Consider the following 22,652-nt stretch of genomic DNA (forward strand, 5'->3'; position numbering starts at 1 on the left):
TCAACACCCAAGACCCGAGTACAAATATCTGTCTTTAAACAATTTCATATTTGTGCAATAAAGTATCAAATAAATAAATAAATAAATATCTGCCCCAGCCGGGAATCGAACCCGGGACCTTCGGCATAGCAGTCAGGGTCACTAACCATTCGGCCGTCCTGTTCGCCGTTTGCCGGCACATACAGTTCAACTGTCTTTGGTATTTTCCCCAACACAACAACAAGGCCATGGTATTTACAGATCCGGAGAACCACTTCTGGGAATATTCTCACAGATGAAGCAGGAATAATGCGGCGTGACCGCTCCTTATTGATTCCAAGAACTTGGGCAGTATCTGACTGTACCCCTACTTTTGAAAGGCAATGTATTGCGTCTGTCTTGCGTTCCCAACATTAAAAAAAGCATAACTTCTCTTCAAAATCGATTTTTATAAAAAGTAGAATACATAAATGTGCATTCAGATAACGCCTTTTTTTAGAAGCTAGCACTAAGAAACAAATATCCACAATGTAGAATTTATTTTAGATTTTGGCCGAAATAGCCTTTTTTGCCCTTTTTTCTCAGTACTTATCTTATAAATTGTAGGCATTATATTATTGTTTCTGGATTCCAAAAATTACCTAGTATTTTTACTTTTTGTAAAATTGATTTTGAAGAGAAGTTATGATTTTTTTTAATGTTGACAACGCAATACAGACGCAATACATTGCCTTTCAAGAGTAGGGGGGCAACCGGATTACAGCGACCGGACGATGCGGTCGCCTTAATTAAATACGTACTGTTATTGTTTGCATACAAGCTTACCGCCTTACAAATGAACCTGCTGTGACTGGTACTGTGGATGTTGAGATCAGGCATTCAGGAATAACTAAATCCTAACTTAATATTATAAATGCGAAAGTAAATGTGTCTGTGTGTCTGTCTGTCTGTCTATTACTCTTTCACGCCAAAATTACTGAACGGATTTGAATGAAATTTGGTATACATATCGCCATAGAACAACGCGGACTCGGGTGTACCATATGGTATAGACCCTGGGAAAGAACATAGGCTACTTTTTATCCCGGAATTCTTACGGGAAAACTTTTTAAGGCGAAGCGAAGCTCACGGGAACAGCTAGTGAGGCATAATTCCCAGCCGTCGCGACACTACTGAGACGCCGCCTCGACTCCGCCTCGACTCCGCCTCGACTCCGCCTCGACTCTCAGTGAGGTTCAGTCCTACGTCACTCGATTAGGCTACTTTGATGCACCATTATCATGAATGTTTATAAAAAACAGTTTTTACCAACTTATCTCCAGTAATATGTACCTAGGTACAATAGAAACTAGCACACTATAATACAGGATGGTCATGTCACTTTTTACTATGGAGACAATTTTTTTCGCGAATTTTGACATTCTGATTTCATTTCCGGGCTTAGATATAACATGCTGCACACGAAGGTTTATTATAACCTTTTCGTAACACCCTGTATATGAGGCAACATTATCTTCAGCCGTCTTCAGTTGCATTTCCAATTATTTCGCGTCGATAAGTATTTATCACAATATCAGCTGCAAACACTCTGACGCAAACCGTTTAACACTCTATGCCCGTCGACTCAGGGATCATTTTTCAACGCAGACAAGATCACGCCAAGGAAAAGTCTAGAATGAAAAATGATATTGTCTTTCAGTTTGAACGATTTTTTCAAACTCGGTTTTTTATTGCTTGATCCGCTTTTTGTCCTTCGAAATTTAATTGATGAAGCGAGATTCTGTATAGATGCTGAAACAAAACGACCTAAATTTTTGCAAACATTTAAATTAAAATTTGAACAAAATATTACCGTTTTTAGTTGATAATATCCTGATGCTCTATTACATGGTTCTACCTTTTTTGGCATAAGATTTATTTGCCTAATCTCGTATTGCATAGTAATGTTTGGTCAAAGTCTCGTTACGCCGAAAATCGTATGGCATAAATCTCGTTTAGTAAGAAGTTATTTCGCATAACATTGTTTAGCCTAATAATGGTATGGCCAAATCTTGAATAGCCTAATAATGCTATGGCATAGGTTTATACAAAGTAATAATATTCGTTTGGCTTTAACTTTGACGGAGCGTCTCCCTACATAGCGCAAACTGGTGTCTTGTATTGTTTCCTCTGTTTGGAAAACGCTCCGCTCCGCTTCGCTGCGCTCCGCTTTGGTTTTGATGAACATGTGCACCTAACACGCTCCTCCTCGCTTTGCTCGTCGTCGCACCTATTTTTAGGTTTCGATCTCATGGGGTTTGTAATAATTATATTGGTCGTTAACTTTCGATTTTTTGATCATACAATATCGTGATTTTCGGGATGTAGGAGAAAAATACCACAATTTGTACATTTACTACATACTTAATACGAATACCGACATTCTTCGTCGTACTAACATGCCTGGCATGGAGGCCATGTTGATAAAGAGCCAGCTCAGATGGTGTGGACACGTCAGGCGTATGGAAGACTGCAGACTACCTAAAGCCGTGCTCTACTCAGAGCTCAGTCGCGGGAAACGGAACCGTGGCGGGCAGTACATGCGCTACAAAGACGTGCTTAAGCGTCACCTCGTTGCTTGTGGCATATCACCGGACAGTTGGGAGGAACTAGCTGAGATGAGGCCAGAGTGGCGTAACTCTGTCCACAAAGGCTTAGAAAATTTTGAAAAGTCTCGACTTCAAGACCTTGACGTGAAACGCCACTCTCGGAAGATACGCCCTTAGCCCTCCTACAACTATACATACAACAGGATGGGACAGCTCTACTGTGCTCAGTGTGACAGGGTGTTCAAGACGAAGTTCGGACTTGCCAGCCACATAAGAGCACATAACAGAGTGTAGCAAGAGTCGCGTTGTCGGATACGACGAAGAGGACATCATCATATTATTTATTAAGATAACATTAGGAGAAACAAGATTATACATAGGTATAGACGAACATAAATTTGAGCAAACGAAACTTAGGTGTTTAAAGATTGTGCCTAAAGAGTTTTAGACGAAACGAGCCCTATGCCACATAAGTCTTGGCAAAGTGATGGTTAGGCCAAAAAAGTTTAGACCATACGAGTTATGCGAATTGAGTTTTGGTCAATAAAGATTATGCGAGATGAGCGGAACCCCTATTACATGTATACTTCAATGTTGCAGAAGGCGTCATTAAGCTATCCTTTTCCATTTAGGAGTAATTTTGTGATTTTCTTAGTGGAACCTTTTAATTGCCTGTGAGTGTATATGCTTACTTACGAGTATCAAAGGGCCATGTAAAAGCTTGGTTGCTTCTGTTACCGGGATCGCTGTGAGAAGCAATGTTTATTGATTGCCGCGTTGTATATGCAGTATTGGTGACATCTATGATACATACATATTACATAACTAAACACGTTTGATCCGAAGATATTTTATTTGTTAGTGAAATACCTAAATCTTTATTTAATACATACCTAATTACTTACTCACAATTTCAGTGTAGGTAACACTGAAATTGTGAATTACTAGCCGAAACCTACTCTATTTTGACTCAGGGCACAGCTCTTCATTTTGAAACTGCTGAATAACTTTTTTCACGTCAACTTTTGAAATATACTCCGACACGTGACTTAAGTTTAGATTGAAAAGTAATTTTAACACAACAAGAATATTATACAAATACATAAGGACAGATGAAATATTTTAATTGCGAATCGTGCTGTAGGTACAGTTATATTTATATTAATTTTGTTTAATTAGTGTTTTGTAAAACTTAACCTTGAAGATAAATGTTCATAAAAGTATGCATTAGTGTTGTAAGGGTGCGATCACACTTTGATCAGCAAATAATGTGTGTGTAAATTCTGGATATGGCCTGTTTTAGGGTGCGCCGTTCACTCAGTCCTTACTCATACAGTAAAATTACAGGCGTAAGTCTTTGCGATCCATTAGACGTCCTATTATATTAAGTTTTCTGTTCGTTTTCTCCATTTGAGTACTCATATACTTATATGAAAAACTGATTTTTTCAGTCGTAAAAGTTAACACGTATCAGCGTGTTTTGAAACTATACAAGGCCAGAACGCAGAGGTTGGGACTGCTCGCGTATATTTTCAAATTAAAATGGTGCCATGATTTACTTGAAAGTATACAAGGCCATTACGCACTAATCGCGTATATTTTCAAGTAAGTTGGGCCAAAATTATGGCTTGAAAATATACTGCAGCAGTTACCACTGCGTACTAATCGTGTATATTTTCAAGCGCCAAGCGGCAATGCGAGCACTTGAAACTATACGTGATTAGTTACCAGGTAGCCCTTTTGAATTGTTGCTCTCTCTTTCTTTCATGCGAAATAGTAATAATTCTATTGCTTTCTAAACATTGCATCATCATTCCGCACTTGGCATTGTTTTCGTAACTTTTTTTTTGTTTACATCGTACAGTTTAAAAGTAAATTGATTTAAATTAAACTGTTTTTAAAAGTCGAAATTATCTCAGAATAGGGTGTTGAACAATTCATAAAAGACAATTACTTACGGTGAATTCAAAACTTGATGAAAAATATGTTTGTAATAGGTCTATAGGGTTAATACCTACTACACTCACGAGCAATGAATTAGTCCAAGTAGCAAAAAGTCAACACAAAATGACTAAATTTTTTAAAACATTTATATTAGAATTTGATCAAAATTTACGTTTTTAGTTGGTTATAATATTTTGATGCGCTGTTAAATGTAATGTAATATTGCCGATGGCTACATTAAGCTAGTCTTTTCCGTTCAGGAGCTATCGTCACTGGAACTTTTTCATTGCTCGTGAGTGTAGTAGGTATTACTCTTAATTCATATAAATAATAAGAGATTAGTATTCTTGCTTGCAAGTATGATTGTTATAAATATCAATTTATCAATCAAATTAGAGCTTTTTCATCTTTATTTATAAACATTCTATAGGTATGACAGGCAGAACAAGTAAATTATAGTCATGTACATTTACCTTAATAGTTAAGTAAATCAGAATCAGCATGTAGGTATAAATTATATGCGACAAGTACGCCAATCAAGCAATGTGCGTAATAGCAATGTATATTTTCAAGAACGATTCAGAAAATCCCAGCTTGAAAGTATACGCGATTAGTACGCACAAATCGTGTATATTTTCAAGTAAAATATTATTTTTTTTCACTTGAAACTATACAGTGCTAGTACACTATGGGTGCGTTCTGGCCTTGTATAGTTTCAAAACACGCCACGTATCATTATGAGATATGAGGCAATTTTTCCTCTCAGTCCATAGTGTAACACCCCTCTTAAAATCGTTAAATATAATTTTGAAACAACACCATGAATTGGCTCGAGTATAAAGAGCGTAGTGTTGTCTCAGTTGGATATTTCCACCGGTGCCATGCCGTACCTCGATGTCGCTGTGGCTCTACTAGCCGCCTTCATCGCGTTCACCTTGTGGACCAACCGAAGATGGAACTACTGGAAGAAACAGAACGTCAAGTACTTGACGCCGATCCCTTTCCTGGGGAACGTGGCTGATGTGATCTTCCAGAGGGACACCTTCGGCGCCGTGACGCAGAGGATCTGCCAGCAGTTCCCCGATGAAGCCGTGGTCGGCATGTTCTACTGCAGCAACCCTGCAGCCCTCGTACAGTGCCCCGATATGCTCAAGACAGTCATGGTCAAGGACTACGCCTACTGCTCCAGCAAGGAGGTCTCCGTCCACAGCCACAAGGAACCCATGACTAAAAACATGTTCTTCACCTTCGGAGACAAATGGAAGCTCATCCGGCAGAACCTCACGCCGGTCTACACGTCCGCCAAAATGAAGAACATGTTTCCTCTGGTACAGGATTGCTGCAGAATATTCCAGAAGGTTCTCGATGATGAGATTGGAAAGGGCAGGGTGGTGGAAGTGAAGTCTTTGATAGCTCGGTATACTATGGACTGTATAACTTCGTGTGCGTTCGGCGTCGACTCTGGCACGATGTCGAAGGGCGAGGAAGGGAACCCTTTCACTGAAACAGGGCACCTTTTATTTGATGAAAGACCAATTGCAGGTGTGAAGAATGTCCTCAGATACGGCTACCCTTCCTTCTTCTACAGCGTGGGATTAGAGCTCTATTCTAGCAAAATTTACCGCTTCTTCCGATCTGTTATTCTTGACGTTATAAACAGTCGTAACGGCGCTAAATCTTCGAGAAACGACATGGTGGATCTTATTTCCGATTGGAAGAAGAACAAATACATAACGGGCGACAGTATTGACAATGGCATAGACGGTGGAAACAAGAAGGTGCGTATCGAGGTCGACGACGAACTTTTGGTGAGCCAATGTGTGCTGTTCTTCCAAGCTGGCTTCCAGCCAAGTGCGCTGACATCGGCGTACCTGTTGTACGAGTTGGCAAAGAACCAGGACATCCAAGAGCGGGTGTTGGCTGAAGTGGACGAGTACTGGAGCACTCGGGACGAGGTGCAGACCGACTGCGTGACCGCCCTGCCCTTCCTCGCCCAGTGCATGGAGGAATCCCTCCGCATGTATCCTCCAGTCTCTGTTCTCATGAGAGAGATTTACAAAGACTATACGCTCCCGAATGGTGTGCATCTAAAGAAGGGCATGATGATACATATTCCTGTTTATCATTTGCATCACAACCCAAAGTATTTCCCGGAGCCCGAAGTGTTTCGTCCGGAGCGATTTTCTGAGGAAGGGAGGAAAAGTATTGTTCCGTATACTTACTTACCATTTGGAGAAGGACCGAGGATGTGTATAGGTAAGATTGATCTACATTGTTCTCGTGTATTCAAAGAGACTGTTTCACAATGTCTGGATAATTGCTACCTAAATGAAAGTAGATGCTGCCACTGTCTATAACGTAATTACAGAGCGTGACATCATATCTCTTATCCCACAGTTAGCCACCATCCAGAGTTCCAGACATCGTGAAATAAGCCCTCAGCATTACATTGCATACTCATTGAATCCTCACCGCTACTCCACAACACGTATTATATCCCCTTACCCTTGCAGGCTACCGTTTTGCAAGGCTAGAGATCTTCTCCAGCCTGGCAGTTCTGTTGAGGAGGTACCGGGTGGAGCTGGCCCCCCACATGCCGAGGAAGCTGCAGTTCTTGACCACGTCCCGGGTGCTCACCAGCATCCACGGGATACATCTGCGCCTGCTGGACCGAGTCAACTAGACATAAGTTGCCGATACAGTAAAATAAACTTAAAAGTAATGCTGAATAAATTGTATAGTCTGTATATAGTGCCTTTTCAGAATTCTTTGACATTACCTAATTATCATGTCTGGTGTGTTTTTAATCATTTATAGCTGAAAGATTAAATGCAACCAGTTGTGTATTTTCGGGGTTATCCCGAATAAACGTTAGCCCTGTCTCAACAGCTCAACTCTGTTCAAGTAGCTCTGACCAAAATTTCATGAAAAGCGTTTCGTGTAAAAGCGTACACAAGTACTTGCTTTTGCGGTAAAAATATTAAATCGTTACATCATATTTTCCACTATCACTCTCCAGTCTCAACTAGGCGTGCAAAAGCAATAAACTGTGTTATGATAAAGTGTACCGAACAAATGAATAATTGCGAGCCTTATCACCAACAGTCATCTTTTACAGACACAATCTCTAAATAATTCCGTGGACGATACAATTTACACAGAAATCCTCAGTAATGTGTTCCCAAAGATTGTTCGAGCATTTTATGACTGTATCCGTCCGGAGCGCAGAGTATGTTGTAGTTACAGAGAGAACTAGCACATTAGGATATTATTTGATTTTGAAAGAAAGAAAGAAAAACATTTATTCTGTGTATTGTACATACACACACACACAATGAGCTAAGATCAACTTCAGCGTCATCGTCAGTGTCGCAGCGACAGTAAAGCTGTTTTAACAGCATGCGGATTTGATCACGCACGCGGGATGGCATTCCATTTTTTCGCGTCTCGCGTGCCTATTCCACGCTTTACAATAAATACTTGTATGAACGCGTGCGGGGTAATCTCGCGTGCGTAATCAAATCCGCATACTGTTAAAAACAGCCTAAGGTCACGCCGACAGTTGATACGTCAGTCGGGATTGCTCCTTCCGTTCACCCCATGGTATAATAATAAATGTATACGTGCACTCTTAAATAAATGTTAACGACACGGCACTCTGTCTCACTGTTTCTTGATTACACTATATTCGCGCTGGCAGTCTGCGACCGAATCTCGATTTCACGAGGCAGTCATCTTTGACCGCCGTTTTAACAGATTCATAACGCTTACACTGTAAATACGGGAATATGACACAAAATAAGCACGAAATACACTCACAAGCAATAAAAAAGTTACACTTACAAAATGTCGACATAACCTCCATTTAAAAAAACACTTAATCTAGAATTTGATCTGAAGAATTTATCATAATATATTTTGAAAATATATAGGTTTTGAGTTGGTGATATTCCGCTGTTAAATGTTCTTCAATATTGCAGACGGCAGCTTCATTAAGCTATTCTTTCCGTTTAGGAATTATTTGGTGCTATTGACAAATGGTGCTTTAAGTGTTCAGGACGAATTCGTTATACATTGCCTGCCAACGATACCGGTTATACTCGAAGCCCATACCTGGAGCGTGGATGTACGAGTATCACGGAGTAACTGTCGCTTTGGATGTATTCAGGCAAAGATATATAAAAAATACGCAATGAAACAAGCAAAAAGTATACATTTCTGTGTAATTGTGAACATTACGAGTAATTCTTCTGCTATTTATTGCGAATACAAACGGATTCCGTTTATATTTTATTGTTGTGTTTACTGTGTGACCCTAAAATGAATAAACAAAGGCTGTTCGCTATATAATTGACGAGGCTATATAATATCATTGTGATAAATTCTGAATACGTCTTCTTTCACACGTTATATTGAGTGTAGATGGGAAAAGTCTACATGTTTCTGAAACAGTCACAATACTGTAAATAATTATTTGAATGGCTATATTTTATTGTTAACATTCATACACCAGTGAGTAAAAAAAGTCTCGTAATATTTCCTGATAAAAAAAAAAACAAAAGACATGCATTTAGATTTCATAAATTTATATTCACACGTTTTGTATGGTACGGTGATTTTTTATCATAATACTCTATCCATTCTATTCTATTTTCTGTTGGGGGTAACAGTACCTGCACCTGGCTCTCTCGAATGGAACCTTTGTGCATATCCCCAAGGTCTAAACTGCCTGCCTAAAGCTTGGACCATTTCCCACCACGCTGGTCCACTGCGGATTGGTGGGTTCACATATCTAGATGTGCTAAATCTAGATATGCAGGTTTCCTCACGATGTTTTCCTTCACCGTAAGAGCGATGGTATACATTGTACTTAAATTCAAAGAACTCATTGGTACATGTCAGCGCCGGGATTCGAACCTGCATCTCTTGCGTGAGAAGCGGGCGCTTACCCGACTGAGCTACCACCGCTCTCATAATACTCTATTCGTAGATACTTTATTTGATAATGAATAATATCTTTATACTCGTAGTTATCAATAAAGTAACAAAGAAACAATTTCGATCCTAAGAACTTACTATCATTCCTACAAAATCATATTTCTGTTACTGTTCTATCTAGGGTACCTATTAGACGCCCTACGTCCTATTGAATAGTCCGGGCGCGTTCTCCCTACAATCTCATTAAACACATTCCTCTCTCATCCGGCAATTCCTCTTCCGAATTTAATCCGGAACAAATCTGCGAAACGGTGCTTCTTAACCTGATTAAACCCTTTTAACTGCAAGGAACTATGAAATCCGGCTAACACGATTTACTTACGGCCGAAAAACCGATTTGGTAGGTCTTTGTACGGTATCCGTATTACGTACCTTCTTCAGTGTACTTATTGTATTAAACTGGTGTCATACTTAATTCAATATATCCGGACATGGAAACGAAATTTTTAAATCCTTTAGAGCGGTGGTAGCTCAGTCGGGTAAACGCCCGCTTCTCATGGCAGAGATTCGGGTTCAAATTGCGCCGCTCTGCCGCTGCCTGACGTAAATATTGAGTTCAAATTGAAAATTACTTACTTAAATGTTTTTTTTAAATGGGGTTATTTTTTTTTCATTGCTTCCGAGTGTAGTTTAAGATTAAGATCATACGAAGTTCAGTGCAATTTTCAAGTTGTACAGAATGTATCTAATCCACTGCAGGAAACGAGCCTCCTCTAAGAATAGAGGGTTTTTCTCGATCTCCACGCTTGTCTGGCGGATTGGAGATGGTATTGCTACATGAAATATGAATTTCCCTTCCCTTATTCAGCGACAAAGCTACGTAATAAGGGTTTCGTTCTAATAGGATCTCGCGGCAAACTTTACCGGTTTTTAACCGTAGATCCCTTGGCTTTTTCTGTTCGTCGGATTACTGAGGACTTAGACGTGTGGCGGCTCCACAGCTGAGTGGGTAATTGTGTTACCCAACTTTGTAACCCGGAAGACAACGTGATGCGATGCGAGCACCGTATCTTTTCTTCGTAAGGGAATTAGCGCAGCTCGATATGGTATCGTTAAACTTGAGATACCACAAGCAACTACTTACCTCTATTTTACATTATGTGTTATGTTCTGTCAAATGTCTGCATAATCATAGTGTTCTTTTTCCTCAGTGATCTGCCAAAATACGTGTAAACCGGTATTGTGGCATTACCAGAACTCAATCCCTCTTATGTTTAATGTCAAAATATAAATAAAAGACTAGACTAAATATACAATACCATGAATACCACAAACTTTATTAGCACAAAAGAAATCACACAATTTAATAGTAAAAACTTAAATAACATTATGTATTGCTAAGAGCGTTCTCTTCTAGACAACCTTTGGATGGAGCCTATTTAAAGCTTTTTCAGCATTGTTGATTCTCTCCTAATACCATGATATTATCGTGTAACCTTTCGTATTATCAGTAACCAGCACTGCCGGCCTATAAGCAATCGATCGCTCATTGCACCCGTATCTCTGAACCGCTCACCACAAGTTTTCTATTTCCCGTGATGTATTTGCGTCGATAGCATCCTCGGAACAATGAACAGTGGGAGAAGTTCATACACTTTATTTATTTTCAGGACTTTATAGTTCAGCTGTAAGTGTTCGCGATATAAAAAAAACAGATTTACCTATCTACGTGCTCTACACAAAATACAAATAGGTACACATTCAAACTTATGAATAGTAAACATGCAATTTAACATACATAGATATACAATACTTATTGACACCCAAGACCCGAGTACAAATACCTGTCTTTAAACTAATACCTATCTGTCCCGGGAATCAAACCCGAGACCTTCGACATAGGAGTCAGCGTCACTTACCATTCCACAATTCAGTCGTCGTATTTTCCCTGTAATAATAACATACAGATTTTACCTACTCCTTCTCACTTCTACATTCTCTTCTATTCCTTCTCTCCTAGTCCTTGTTCCGAGGCGCAGTGACTCGCGAGCAATACTCCGCGCCGCTGACTTGCTGGCTGCTCTGCTACCCTGGTACATGTGTCGGATCAAACCTAGCGGAGAAAAGGTATTAAGTATTTACTCATACTTAGAGAAATATCGTATTCATTTCTAATGTTTATTCTAGTGAAGATTGTAAGTATGGATGTATATTCATTACTGTTTCAAAGGAGAAAATTTTGTTAGTTAAGTTTGTGTCAAGCGTTACTCATGGTACACCGTTTAAATTGTCTCTTCCATCCTAAAGTTGTCTGGTAGAGATTAAGCAATAAGACCGCCTTTTTGTATTATTTTATTTATAAGTTTTCATATTGTAATGTTTTCTTAAATGGTGCAAAATAAAGAGTAAGTATTCTATTCTCTATTCTATTCTAAATTTAGATAAGAAGAATAAGTTAACTTCAAATTTTTCTTTGGTTTTCGTCCATTGAGTTAATCAATGAGATAAAGTTTAGTTCAAAACCATTATAATTATTCCTAATGAAGGGTCAACTAGCGTGCAAAGAAAGACCAGACATATCAATACCTATTTGAGTGAACCAGTTGACACTGAGTGCCAATACACAACCTACGTACTAACCTGTAATAGGATTAGCATGATTTCACGACGGTCGTCCCATTTGCAGACAGCTCATGCTAAGCATCTCCATCTGGAAAACCATTCTTATAGACACAAAATAAGGTTGCTATTCCCACAGGCACAAAGGGTTGGCTAGCGTTAAGGTCAGTGTGAGTGAGGGTTAGTGATCCTCCTTTTTTATTTCTTTGGGCACAAATTCTTTTTTTCACTCAGGATTCAAGGTCGTAAGTGAGGATTATGTACTGTGAATGCATAACATTGGTCAGTTTTAGCGTCAGTCTTACATAGATACGCACACATAAGTACACAATAAATATAATAGCTACTAAGCTACTTATAATATGACCCAGGCAACTGTAGCTTTACCTACATATAATAAGTAATTCATGCCCCGTAAAAAAAAAGTTTTGAAAAAAGGAGAATGGGTCAAGTTATGTGAATCGAAGTATACACACACATGTAAGGCTGAGGAAGGCTCTATTTGTCAAACTGTGAATGTTTCGGACAGTGTGTTACCAGTCTGCACACAGCAATATGTTAAGTAGAGTCGTCGTGCCCACATGTCTTATAGCGATATAGTACATAAGGTTCTAGACTGTAGGTTCATTTCGACCAGTTATGTTGTCGGTTGGTGAATTTATGTTTATGATACTAGGTAACTTGAACTGTGCTGCGATCAAATTTAATAATAATTTTGACATTCATCGATAGTTTATTCGATAGGCGGTTCCCAGGGATTTGTGCGCCCCTGACGGTAACAAAAAACTATGATATATTTTTTCTTCTTAATAATTAATGCAAAATTAGGAAACTATACATGAGCACTACATACAGCTGTCAAATTTATACATTATATCTGTCACTTTATGCATCAGGCATAAGCATCTGTCAATCAAACGTCATAGGACTCTTGCTATATTTTACAAAGTACCTATAGCCTCATAGTAAGCTTGTGTCTACTGGCTAAACTATGAAAACTCTCACACACACAAACACACACATATACATACAATTGTTATTATGTAAAAAGGCGCCGCCATTGCCTAGGGTGCTACAATCTGCATTTACCGTTGTTTTTCTACGTGCATGCCTGTATAATGTGATTATTGTGATGTATTCTACGTTAGATTAACAATATACGAACAAGATAGTTACATAGAAAACAAAACAAAAAAATCTTTACGAATTTTGTTTAGTGTCAATCCGTTTTAAGATCAACTTTATGACACCCATTGTATAAAGTCCCACCTATAGTGCGACAAACTTATCTGTTCCGGTGACAGTTAACTAAAAAGGTCCATATCTCATTATTTACAAATAAATAATATATTGATATACAGGGTGTTGCAAAAAGGGTATACTAAGCCGAAACCTACATGTGCAGCATGGTATATCTAAGCCTGAAACTGAAATCAGAATTTGAAAATTCGCGATTTTTTTTTTTCATTTTCCATTGAAACTTTGTTGGTCACATGACTTTTTACTATGGGAAAATATATTTTTTTTTCGCGAATTTCCAAATTCTGATTTCAGATTCGGGCTTAGATATACCATGCTGCACATGTAGGTTTCGGCTTAGTATACCAATTTTGCAACACCCTGTAGATTAAATGGGTTTATTATAACCGCAAGGGCAAATTACCACTACAGGCAAACTTAAAATCTTATAGAATTAAGAAATATTAGACATTTATGTTAGCTGTCACCGGAACAGATAAGTTTGTGGCACTATACGTACCTACCACTGAATAAAGTCACAAGTCTTCTAACCGAACTAATTCAAAACAAGACCTCAGTGGCAGAAGTGGGGTGTTATTTATTTGTCGACACGTTTCTCTCGCACTGACACTCCATCTCATCATAATACGTTCACGACCCATCACGTCCCCATTCCTGGGGCACGGATCTCCTTCCAATGAAGGTAGTGTTTAGGAATGTTCCACCACGCTGGCCTAGTGCGGGTTGGTGGACCACTCCATCTAGTTATTATTAAAATATCTTTGTATTCTACACTTCCGTCGTCCACTTGGCCGAAGCCATACGACAGTGCGGGAATAATTGGTCACAGCCAGCGGTTTCTTGCAGCTATGATTAGGTGTAACTATTTTTAACCAACCACGCTTACAGTGGATGTTATAAGTTTTGTATGTCCGTGTATCTGTCTGTGGTAGCGTAACTCTCAAACGGCTAAACCGATTTTAGTTTTGTTTTTTAGGGTCGTGGGTAATGGTACCCCGAGTGCACTTCAATACCAAATTCCGTCGCCGTCATTCAATACCAAAAGTCGCTTAACTTTTAAACTGCTGAACCGATTTACATGAAACATGGCTAAGTACATTCAGGGTACCACTACCAACCACCCTAAAAAAAGCAAATCGTTTCAGCCATATGAGAGCTACGCTACCACAGACAGACAGATACACAGACACGTTAAACTTATAACACCCTTCTTTATCCAGCGTAAAAAATAAACAATTGTTTCTGTAATTTTATTACTCTTGCAGTCTATGCTTCTACCTAGTCCCGGACTCAGCTAGACTAGTCTAGCTCAGTCCGTATCATTTCAACTCGCAGGCTCCAAATTGAGTTTGTTTAGTGAGACTGCGTTTGTTCAGTGTGTTATTTATACAGCCTGCAGGTGCCTGGGGGTCACTCTCTCTATACAGGGTATACTAAGCCGAAACCAGCATATGCAGCATGTTATATCTAAGCGAGAAACTGAAAATATTTTATTTCGCGTTTTTTGAAACTTAACTTAACTTATTCTGATTTCAGATTCGGGCTTGGATATACACTGCCGGGCAATGAAAAAGTTCCACTCATAAAATTCCAACACCAAACGAACCCAATTTTTTCAAACATTTAATTTAAAATTTAAACGAAATATTATGTTATTAATTCGTAATATCCTGATGCTCTCTTAAATGTACTTGAAAGTTGTAGAAGGCGTCATTAAGCTAGCCTTTTTCGTTTAAGAATAATTTGGTGCTTTTCCCAGTGGAACCTTTTCATTGCCCGTGAGTGTATCATGCTGTAAATGCTGGTTTCGGCTTAGTATACCCTTTTTGCAACACCCTGTATAAGTCGACGAACGAACAAGAATTGTCACGCAATCGGCAAGCCTAATACAACGAGATAGAATCGTGGTTAGTGCTGCAGTTTTGTTTTTCCTAAGGTAAGGCGCTGCGCTAACCACAGCTCTATGTCGTTGTATTAAGTGGGCCAATTGCGTGACAATTCTTGTTCTTGTTGGTTGTTTGGAGAGTGAGTAGGTAGAGTGACTCCCCTGTGTTTCACCGTTTCCAGTCACTTCCCAAACAACAGAACGCAGTCAACTAGCATACAGGCTACTACGTATATAATAGCTGATATTTCAGATTTAAAAAGATACAAATTCTTATACATAATAAAGTTAAAATTCATACGACTAAGTAACTGGGAAAAATGCAAATCTATAAAAAAAATCTATGAATACTTAGATGCACTTGCAAAATTAGTTCTAACATTTTGATATCTGTTTACATCATCGTCCTAACGAGCGTTTAACACTGAGTTATAAGCAACTAAACTAAGCGATTAGCTAACTAGTTTATGTTACACTAATTCAGTTTAAGTGATAACGGTAGTTTAAGTGTTTGCTTTATGTTTGAAAGGGTTTAGTGGTGTGGTGACACTCGCCTGTTGGTAGACCAGAGGCGTTTTGCAATTTTGCGTATGATTTTTACCCCCAACGGAAAAATAAGGGTGTTATAAGTTTTCCGTGTCGTAGCGTAGCTCCTAAAGGGCCATCTGAGTCACCGTTCACCTTAAATACAGTTTTCCAACAACCTGTATACATATTCAATTAGGAAAGGGTTCTTCCAAATAGTTAGATATATTTTAGTGTCTATTATCTGACTATCTGGATAAACTGGGTAAAAATCCTGTTATTGTCGAGTTGTACGAAGGAAATTTAATCTTAGGTCGAAATTAAATCTACTTCTGTCCATATACAGTCAAAGCAAGGCAGAAATAGATATTGGCTGCGTTTACAGTAGGCAAACAGTATCGGTTTAGTAAATAGGTACTAGTGATGTATCGAAAGTGTGTTTTTGGACATTCGCGAATGCGAATGCGAATGCGAATATCTGATATCGACATTCGCGAATGCGAATGCGAATGCGAATATTCAGTTTGTGTTAAAATTTGGGGCCATTTGCATGGTTTGGTGACTATCTAGTACTGGACGAGGTACATTCCGTTCTAGACGCATTCCGAATCAGACTAGCCAATAATTGTCGCAGTTTTTTTTTAAAGTTCACTTTAGTTAGCCCCGTAACTGTTACGACACATTGCGACTGTGTTTGGTTTCTGAGGACGACTTACACGAAACATTTAAAATATTTAAATCGAAGTAAGAATCCTAAAGTACCAGGATATCATAGAACGGGAGGAAGGCTCTTGAATTCAGTAAATTAAGCAGTTTCGAGTCGCGTGAGAACCGCTGTGTCATGGCCGCGGTATCAGCACTAATAACGCCCAAACTTGTGGGTTTAGGGTTACCCTAATTTCGGAACTTATTTAGCATAATGTTATTTGATGTATTCAAATAATATTCTAGAGAATCAGTTTTGTCACGACCGAATAGGATTTTGAATTATTGTGAGTAGGTTTATAAGCATAAAAATTGCATCCGTGAAAATCGATTCATTAGTGTCAAAAAGGGACTACCTAAGTATAATGTAGGTAGAGACAGGATGACTCAGGGGTCAATGTCAACAACGCCCCCTTTCGGCTTAGAATGCCACTCTTGCAATGTCATATAGATATACTGCACCACAAACTTAAAACACCTCTCTTTTTGTAGTTAAACTCAAACCCTAGAACTGATTCCTTACAGTCCAATCAATCTACCCGCCCACTGGGATCCAATCTTAGCTGCAAAAGGAAAGCGAAGATATTGCCGATTGAAGACGAGTCGAAGACTTAGATTGAAGGGAATTTAGAAATTCTTAAGATTCCACCAGCCACTTCATTCTTGATAACCGATTTCGAGAGCCGCCCCGGGGTCAAAAGTTTATTTAAAGGATTGCAAGTTTGCTTTATAAATTTCCGGTTTAATGGCTCTCTGGCTGCAGATTTTGAGATAAAGATTTCGCGACCACATCTCACGAGTCACATCTTCAATGGCGGTCTTATGATGAAATATTTTATAGACTAACCCCCTTATTCATAGAAAAGTTACAAGACGTTTTTACAAATATACTGTTTTGTCCCTCTCTGTCAAAGATTGAATTGTTCTATGTCGGAGAGGGACAAAACAGTTTATTAGTTAAAACGTCTTGAAACTTTTCTATGAATAAGGGGGTAAAACAAAAAATACTTATCGCCAAATTCATACACCGTGTTTGAAGTTTAGAGAAGGTCAAATGATTTTGTCAAATGGTCAAAGTTTCACATAAACGTCTATTGTACAGTTCCACAAACTTATCTGTTCCGGTGACAGCTCACATAAATGTCTAATAGTTCTTAATTCTATAAGATTTTAAGTTTACTTGTACTGTTAATTCGCTCTTGCAGTGTTAATAAACCCATGTAATCTTTTACAATATACAATTCATTAGTAAGTAATGAGATATGGATCAATTTAGTTAGCTCTCACCGGAACAGATAAGTTTGTCGACTGTAAACCTTTTTTAAAGTGACAAAAAGCTCTATGAAATATGAATCCGAGGGTAGATATACAAAAATAGACGGAAACTATGTTATTGTATGAATATTGATTCAGCCATACGACTACAACACCACAGTTTTTACCGTCCTCAATATTTACTGTTAACAAAAAAACGCTTACAAATTTTCAGCTTTTGTGTAAATGATTCGCGTGGTGTTTTGCTCTCGTAACTCCAGAATTGACGTAGGTATTGTTTGTCTCTATCCACTGCATGTAAACGACATGTTGCTGAAAAAATGTGACCGAAAAATTATTTATCTACAATATTAATATTATTATTATTCCACCGAAAAGTTGTCTGGAAGAAATCACTTTAAGCGATAAGACCGACATATGTAACAGATTAGGTTTTCAAGCTGGACTGCGACAAAGCTAACATTGAAACGAATTAAATATGTGAGATTATCATTTTCTTTAATCGCCACCGCTAGCCCTAAATCTAAACGTATGAAAAACATTGACTTTACCACGTCAGTGTAAAAAATACAAAGAATATTAAAGTTATTGTTTTCAATAAAAATATATATTTAATCACTTGTTTCAGTTGCAAAGTGAGCCTTGTTGGACTTTAGTGCTCTCATTTCACTAATTATCACATAATAATGCCATTGCCCACACTCAACAGGCGAATCTCATTAATTATGCGAAAAGCACAGTCATATCTAGCTCATATACATTCAAGTATGTATCTGTATTTGTATTGTATATTCTGCGTTCGAAATACATTTGAGGTTTAATTCTATACAACTTCTAAATGATATGCTGGCGAAAATTTTGCTACATGAACTACTACCAAGCTAGGCAGAACCTGTGTTATGGGTGTCGGGCAGCTGATATATCTACACAAATACATACATAGATATATACTAAATATTAATATCAACAACGAAGACCCGAAAATCTGTCTTTAAATAAATATTTGCCCCAGCCGGGAATTGAACCCGGGACCTTCGGCATAGCAGTCAGGGCCACTAACCACTACGCCATTCGACCGTCAGATCATTTTATATGTTTATTGTTTCTATTAGGAAAGTGGATTTGTTTCATCACTTTTATGTACAGCATAACGTGATAAAATTTTACACAAGCATCTCTTTTGCAGGGTGTTTATGATGATATGAAAATGGATGTTGAGTTAAAAAAAAAACATAGGTACATACAGACAAACTGAGAACCTCTTCCTTTTTTCGAAGTCGGTTAATAAATTAACCTTCTTAATTTCTTGGCATTGATTTTCGCAGTAAGTACATAATTTTGTACTCATGTTTCGGTTTTTCACTTTCACGGTTGCTTTATAAGATACAAATAACCAATCATTATTTTCTTAAAATTATGGCAGATATAACAAATGTTTATAGTCTAAAATGACTAAAAATAACTGCTACTTACCAGTTGTTGCTTGTGACTGTAGTTATTCAAGCTCATGCATTGATACCCCTTACCCTTTCCTGCAAATCGAAACAACACGGAAAACTCTTTCAACGGGATGCGAAGCTATCGTGAAAAACTAGTTCAGTTTTTTCAGTTTCAATGTATTTATTAAACATATAAAACTCAGTTAAATTATTAATGACCCACAAAATCAGTTTTTACTGGTTTGTCTGTGGATTCAGACTTCACTCTTGATAGTAAATAATATCGTTCTATATCTTGTAGAAATATATATTTATAAGACCTCACCAGCAACGCTTAATACCTATACATATGTGTGTACCTATATATGATATACGTATTGTGGTAGGTATGCGCACAATGCTCCCAGCACAAAGCGTGGTCGGATCCAGAATTCTATTGAATAGAGGCGAGCTGGTCTTTTTAAATTAAACGGTTTTGCGCTTTTCGGATTATCTTTATATGGAGGTTATTACATAAATAAATGTGAAGTGTGAAGTAGAAGCAGATTAGATATTAAAATAACATCAATTGTATTGGTCCAATAGTTAAGGTATTAATAATACATTATGCTATATCTTTATCAAACTACTGAACTGATTATGATGAAGGTAAACTTTGTAAACACCAGTAAACAGCCAAAAAAACCCATTTAAATTAAATCTCCTTTTTAACCGACTTCAAAAAAAAGAGGAGGTTCTCAATTCGTCGGGATATTTTTTTTCTTACTTACGAATTTTTCGTGTGAGAGCTAAACACCGAGCTAATAATTATTTAAATCCACAAGTGTACCACGCGGCCCGCCGACCACACGGGAAAATTCTCCGAGAGAAATACAATATTTGTTTAGAAACTCGTTGCGTGAGAGATCAAAGCTTAGTAAAGTTGTTAGAAGAATAATTATGTGTTTACTTGTGGAGTTTCCAAACGTTCTTATTGCATTTGACTTTCTCTCCGCTGATACTTGAAATAAGCCTTATTTATGCAGGGGATTTATGTTTGTTTTTAAATAACTGAAGTTTATATTGAGGATTATCCACCATTCGTAATTTTTCCTGTTATAATGTGCAAGGGAAAATATCACTTCTGTCTCCCAAATTTTTCGCATAGGGAAATTAAAACATGAGGAAAAACGAATGGATTATAAAAATCGTACAGTCCTCTGATTTATTTAGACGTCTAAGGAATTTCAGTCCCAAGTGGGCAATAAATAGAAAGATGGATCATTGTTGTTCACAGTTCTCCATCCATCTCCTAAACAGTTTACACAAACATTGTACAGATAATCGCAAAAATATATGTATAGAATGTTGCAAAAGTGGCGTCGTATGCGAGTATGGTCATTGTAAACAAATTTTGTTTCAACTTACGCCTTTTAGCTTACTACAATATACCACTTTCCAACATTCTACCTCTATATTAATAAGTATGTATGTATCATATTGAAATATTTTAGTCTTTTTACATAGGTATGAATAACATAATGTAGGTAAATAAAGTGATTAATAAATAAAATGAAAAAATCCTTACAATTTAATTTCAGATACCTTTCTAAATAAGCCAGCCGTCGCCCCATCGGCCCATCAGTCAATGATTGATTCGATTATATTTAGAAAACAAATAAGAATCGAATCAGTTCTCTACTTCAAAGATATCCAGTGACAACCCGCGGATCATTTTACATGATTACTTTATTACCTAAAGTATTGAAAGGTTTTATTTTTATTTTTATTGTGATTTTAAATAAGTCCACCCTTTGTACCATTATTTTCATACATTTTTTGTGTTTTTTGTGCAATAAATGAAAGTGTAATTGAAATGTAAGTAATCAAACAGAGATTATATTGCGGTATTGTATTGTATTGTATATTGTATTGTATATTGCGATATTGTAAACTAGCATAATGACCAAAGCACGTTTTAAAACGAATGCTCGCTAATCGCGGTGGACTTTTAAAAGGAACCAAAGATAAGTGATGGCGATAGAGAGAAACTTGGAGATTTATCGCGAGGACGTGCCTGCGACCTCGCTGACAGCTGAGTCCGGGTTACTTTGGCGGCCATTTTGTTTTACTATTAAGTACAATTTTTTATATATTTTAATCCAGGATGTCAATAAAATTCTGCATGGCTGTATGGGTATTATTATTATGTTGGGTATTATGGAAAAACATGTTTTCTAATTGTTTTGGTAGCAATATTGGCATTTTAAGTTAGGACTGTTTTTTTTAAAGTAAGCTGATGGCGATCACGTGTTATCATCATCATCATCATCAACTCAGCCACAGGCAGTACAAGTGTGATCACGTGTGCTCAGGTTATAATACGTCGTGTGCTATCCATCATTAAAATTTGCATACATACATAAACACTACTTATTTATATTCATAAAGGCTAAACCTAAGTTAATATCCGACATCCCAAGCACCAACCTACACGTAGCTGGAATCAATAAGGGCTTATCATTAATATTCAAACAAGCTATTTCCAGTCAAACGAACTCAATAATAAAGCACATTCGATTATACACAGTATACAGGCCACGGTATTTACAATCAATATATTGCATCGGCTATTTGCTTTTCAGTAGACTTATGTTGTATATTTCAGGATATATTGTGAAATTTTACAAGTAAATCTTGTTTGTGTGCTACAGCCCCTTTCCAATTTACGAAAACGAAAATAGTTCACGTTTTATTCTATCATCTGTACGTCTAGTACAGGTTTTGCAATTTTTGAAAACTATTAAAGTTTTCTTCTGTCATCTGCGTTTTCGGTACAGGTGCCACTTTGTTCGAGTGAAAGAAGAGAAAACGAAAAAAAGAATGGCCAAATCTGACCCACTTTGCGTAAGTTAGCAGCCACTAACCAAACCTATTTTAATTAATTGATAAAAGGTGCCATAGAGATTTGGCCATTCTATTTTGTATAGTTTTCGACAAACTATCAAACCTGTACTAGACGTACTTGTATAGAGTAGTACTACCTATTTTGTATAATAATGAAGATGTTTCTTTCCTATTAAGGTTTTTCATCTTCATTCAGTATAGGTCCCGCCTACACTCCGCCATTATGGCTCAATTTAGCTAGAACGGGGCCAGTTGATAAACTGTCTTGTTAAAACAGGCTTACGTATATGAATTTAGATGATTTGAATTAATTGGGAAAACGTGGGGGTTTGCCAGAAATTTTATTTACTCATAATTTTTGTATCATTATTTTTTGCTCTTACAGAAATAGATTAATCGTATATGAGTGGATGGAATTTTTATTTTAGCTCAAATAAACTTCTCACCCAAAAAAGAATCACCGCGCTTCGCTTCCTCTTAAAAAGTTTTGGGAATTCCGGGATAAAAAGTAGCCTATGTTCTTTCCTAGGGTCTAGAAGTCTAGATCATATGTATACCGAATTTCATTCAAATCCGTTCAGTAATTTTGGCGTGAAAGAGTAACAGACA

At 37.6% G+C, this 22,652-nt stretch overlaps 1 protein-coding gene across 1 annotated transcript; it reads left to right on the plus strand.

The window, feature by feature from the left end:
• The first annotated feature begins 5,353 nt into the window (after nt 1-5,353).
• Nucleotides 5,354-8,858, plus strand: LOC105380553 (cytochrome P450 6B7). Its single transcript, XM_011550133.3, has 2 exons — nt 5,354-6,767; nt 7,025-8,858. Exons 1-2 carry the CDS (start codon nt 5,393-5,395, stop codon nt 7,192-7,194), a joined length of 1,545 nt encoding a protein of 514 aa, XP_011548435.3. The 5' UTR covers nt 5,354-5,392; the 3' UTR covers nt 7,195-8,858.
• The last annotated feature ends 13,794 nt before the right edge of the window (nt 8,859-22,652 follow it).

The sequence above is a fragment of the Plutella xylostella genome, chromosome 16 (genome assembly GCF_932276165.1).
Source record: "Plutella xylostella chromosome 16, ilPluXylo3.1, whole genome shotgun sequence".
In the NCBI taxonomy this organism is placed as follows: domain Eukaryota; kingdom Metazoa; phylum Arthropoda; class Insecta; order Lepidoptera; family Plutellidae; genus Plutella; species Plutella xylostella.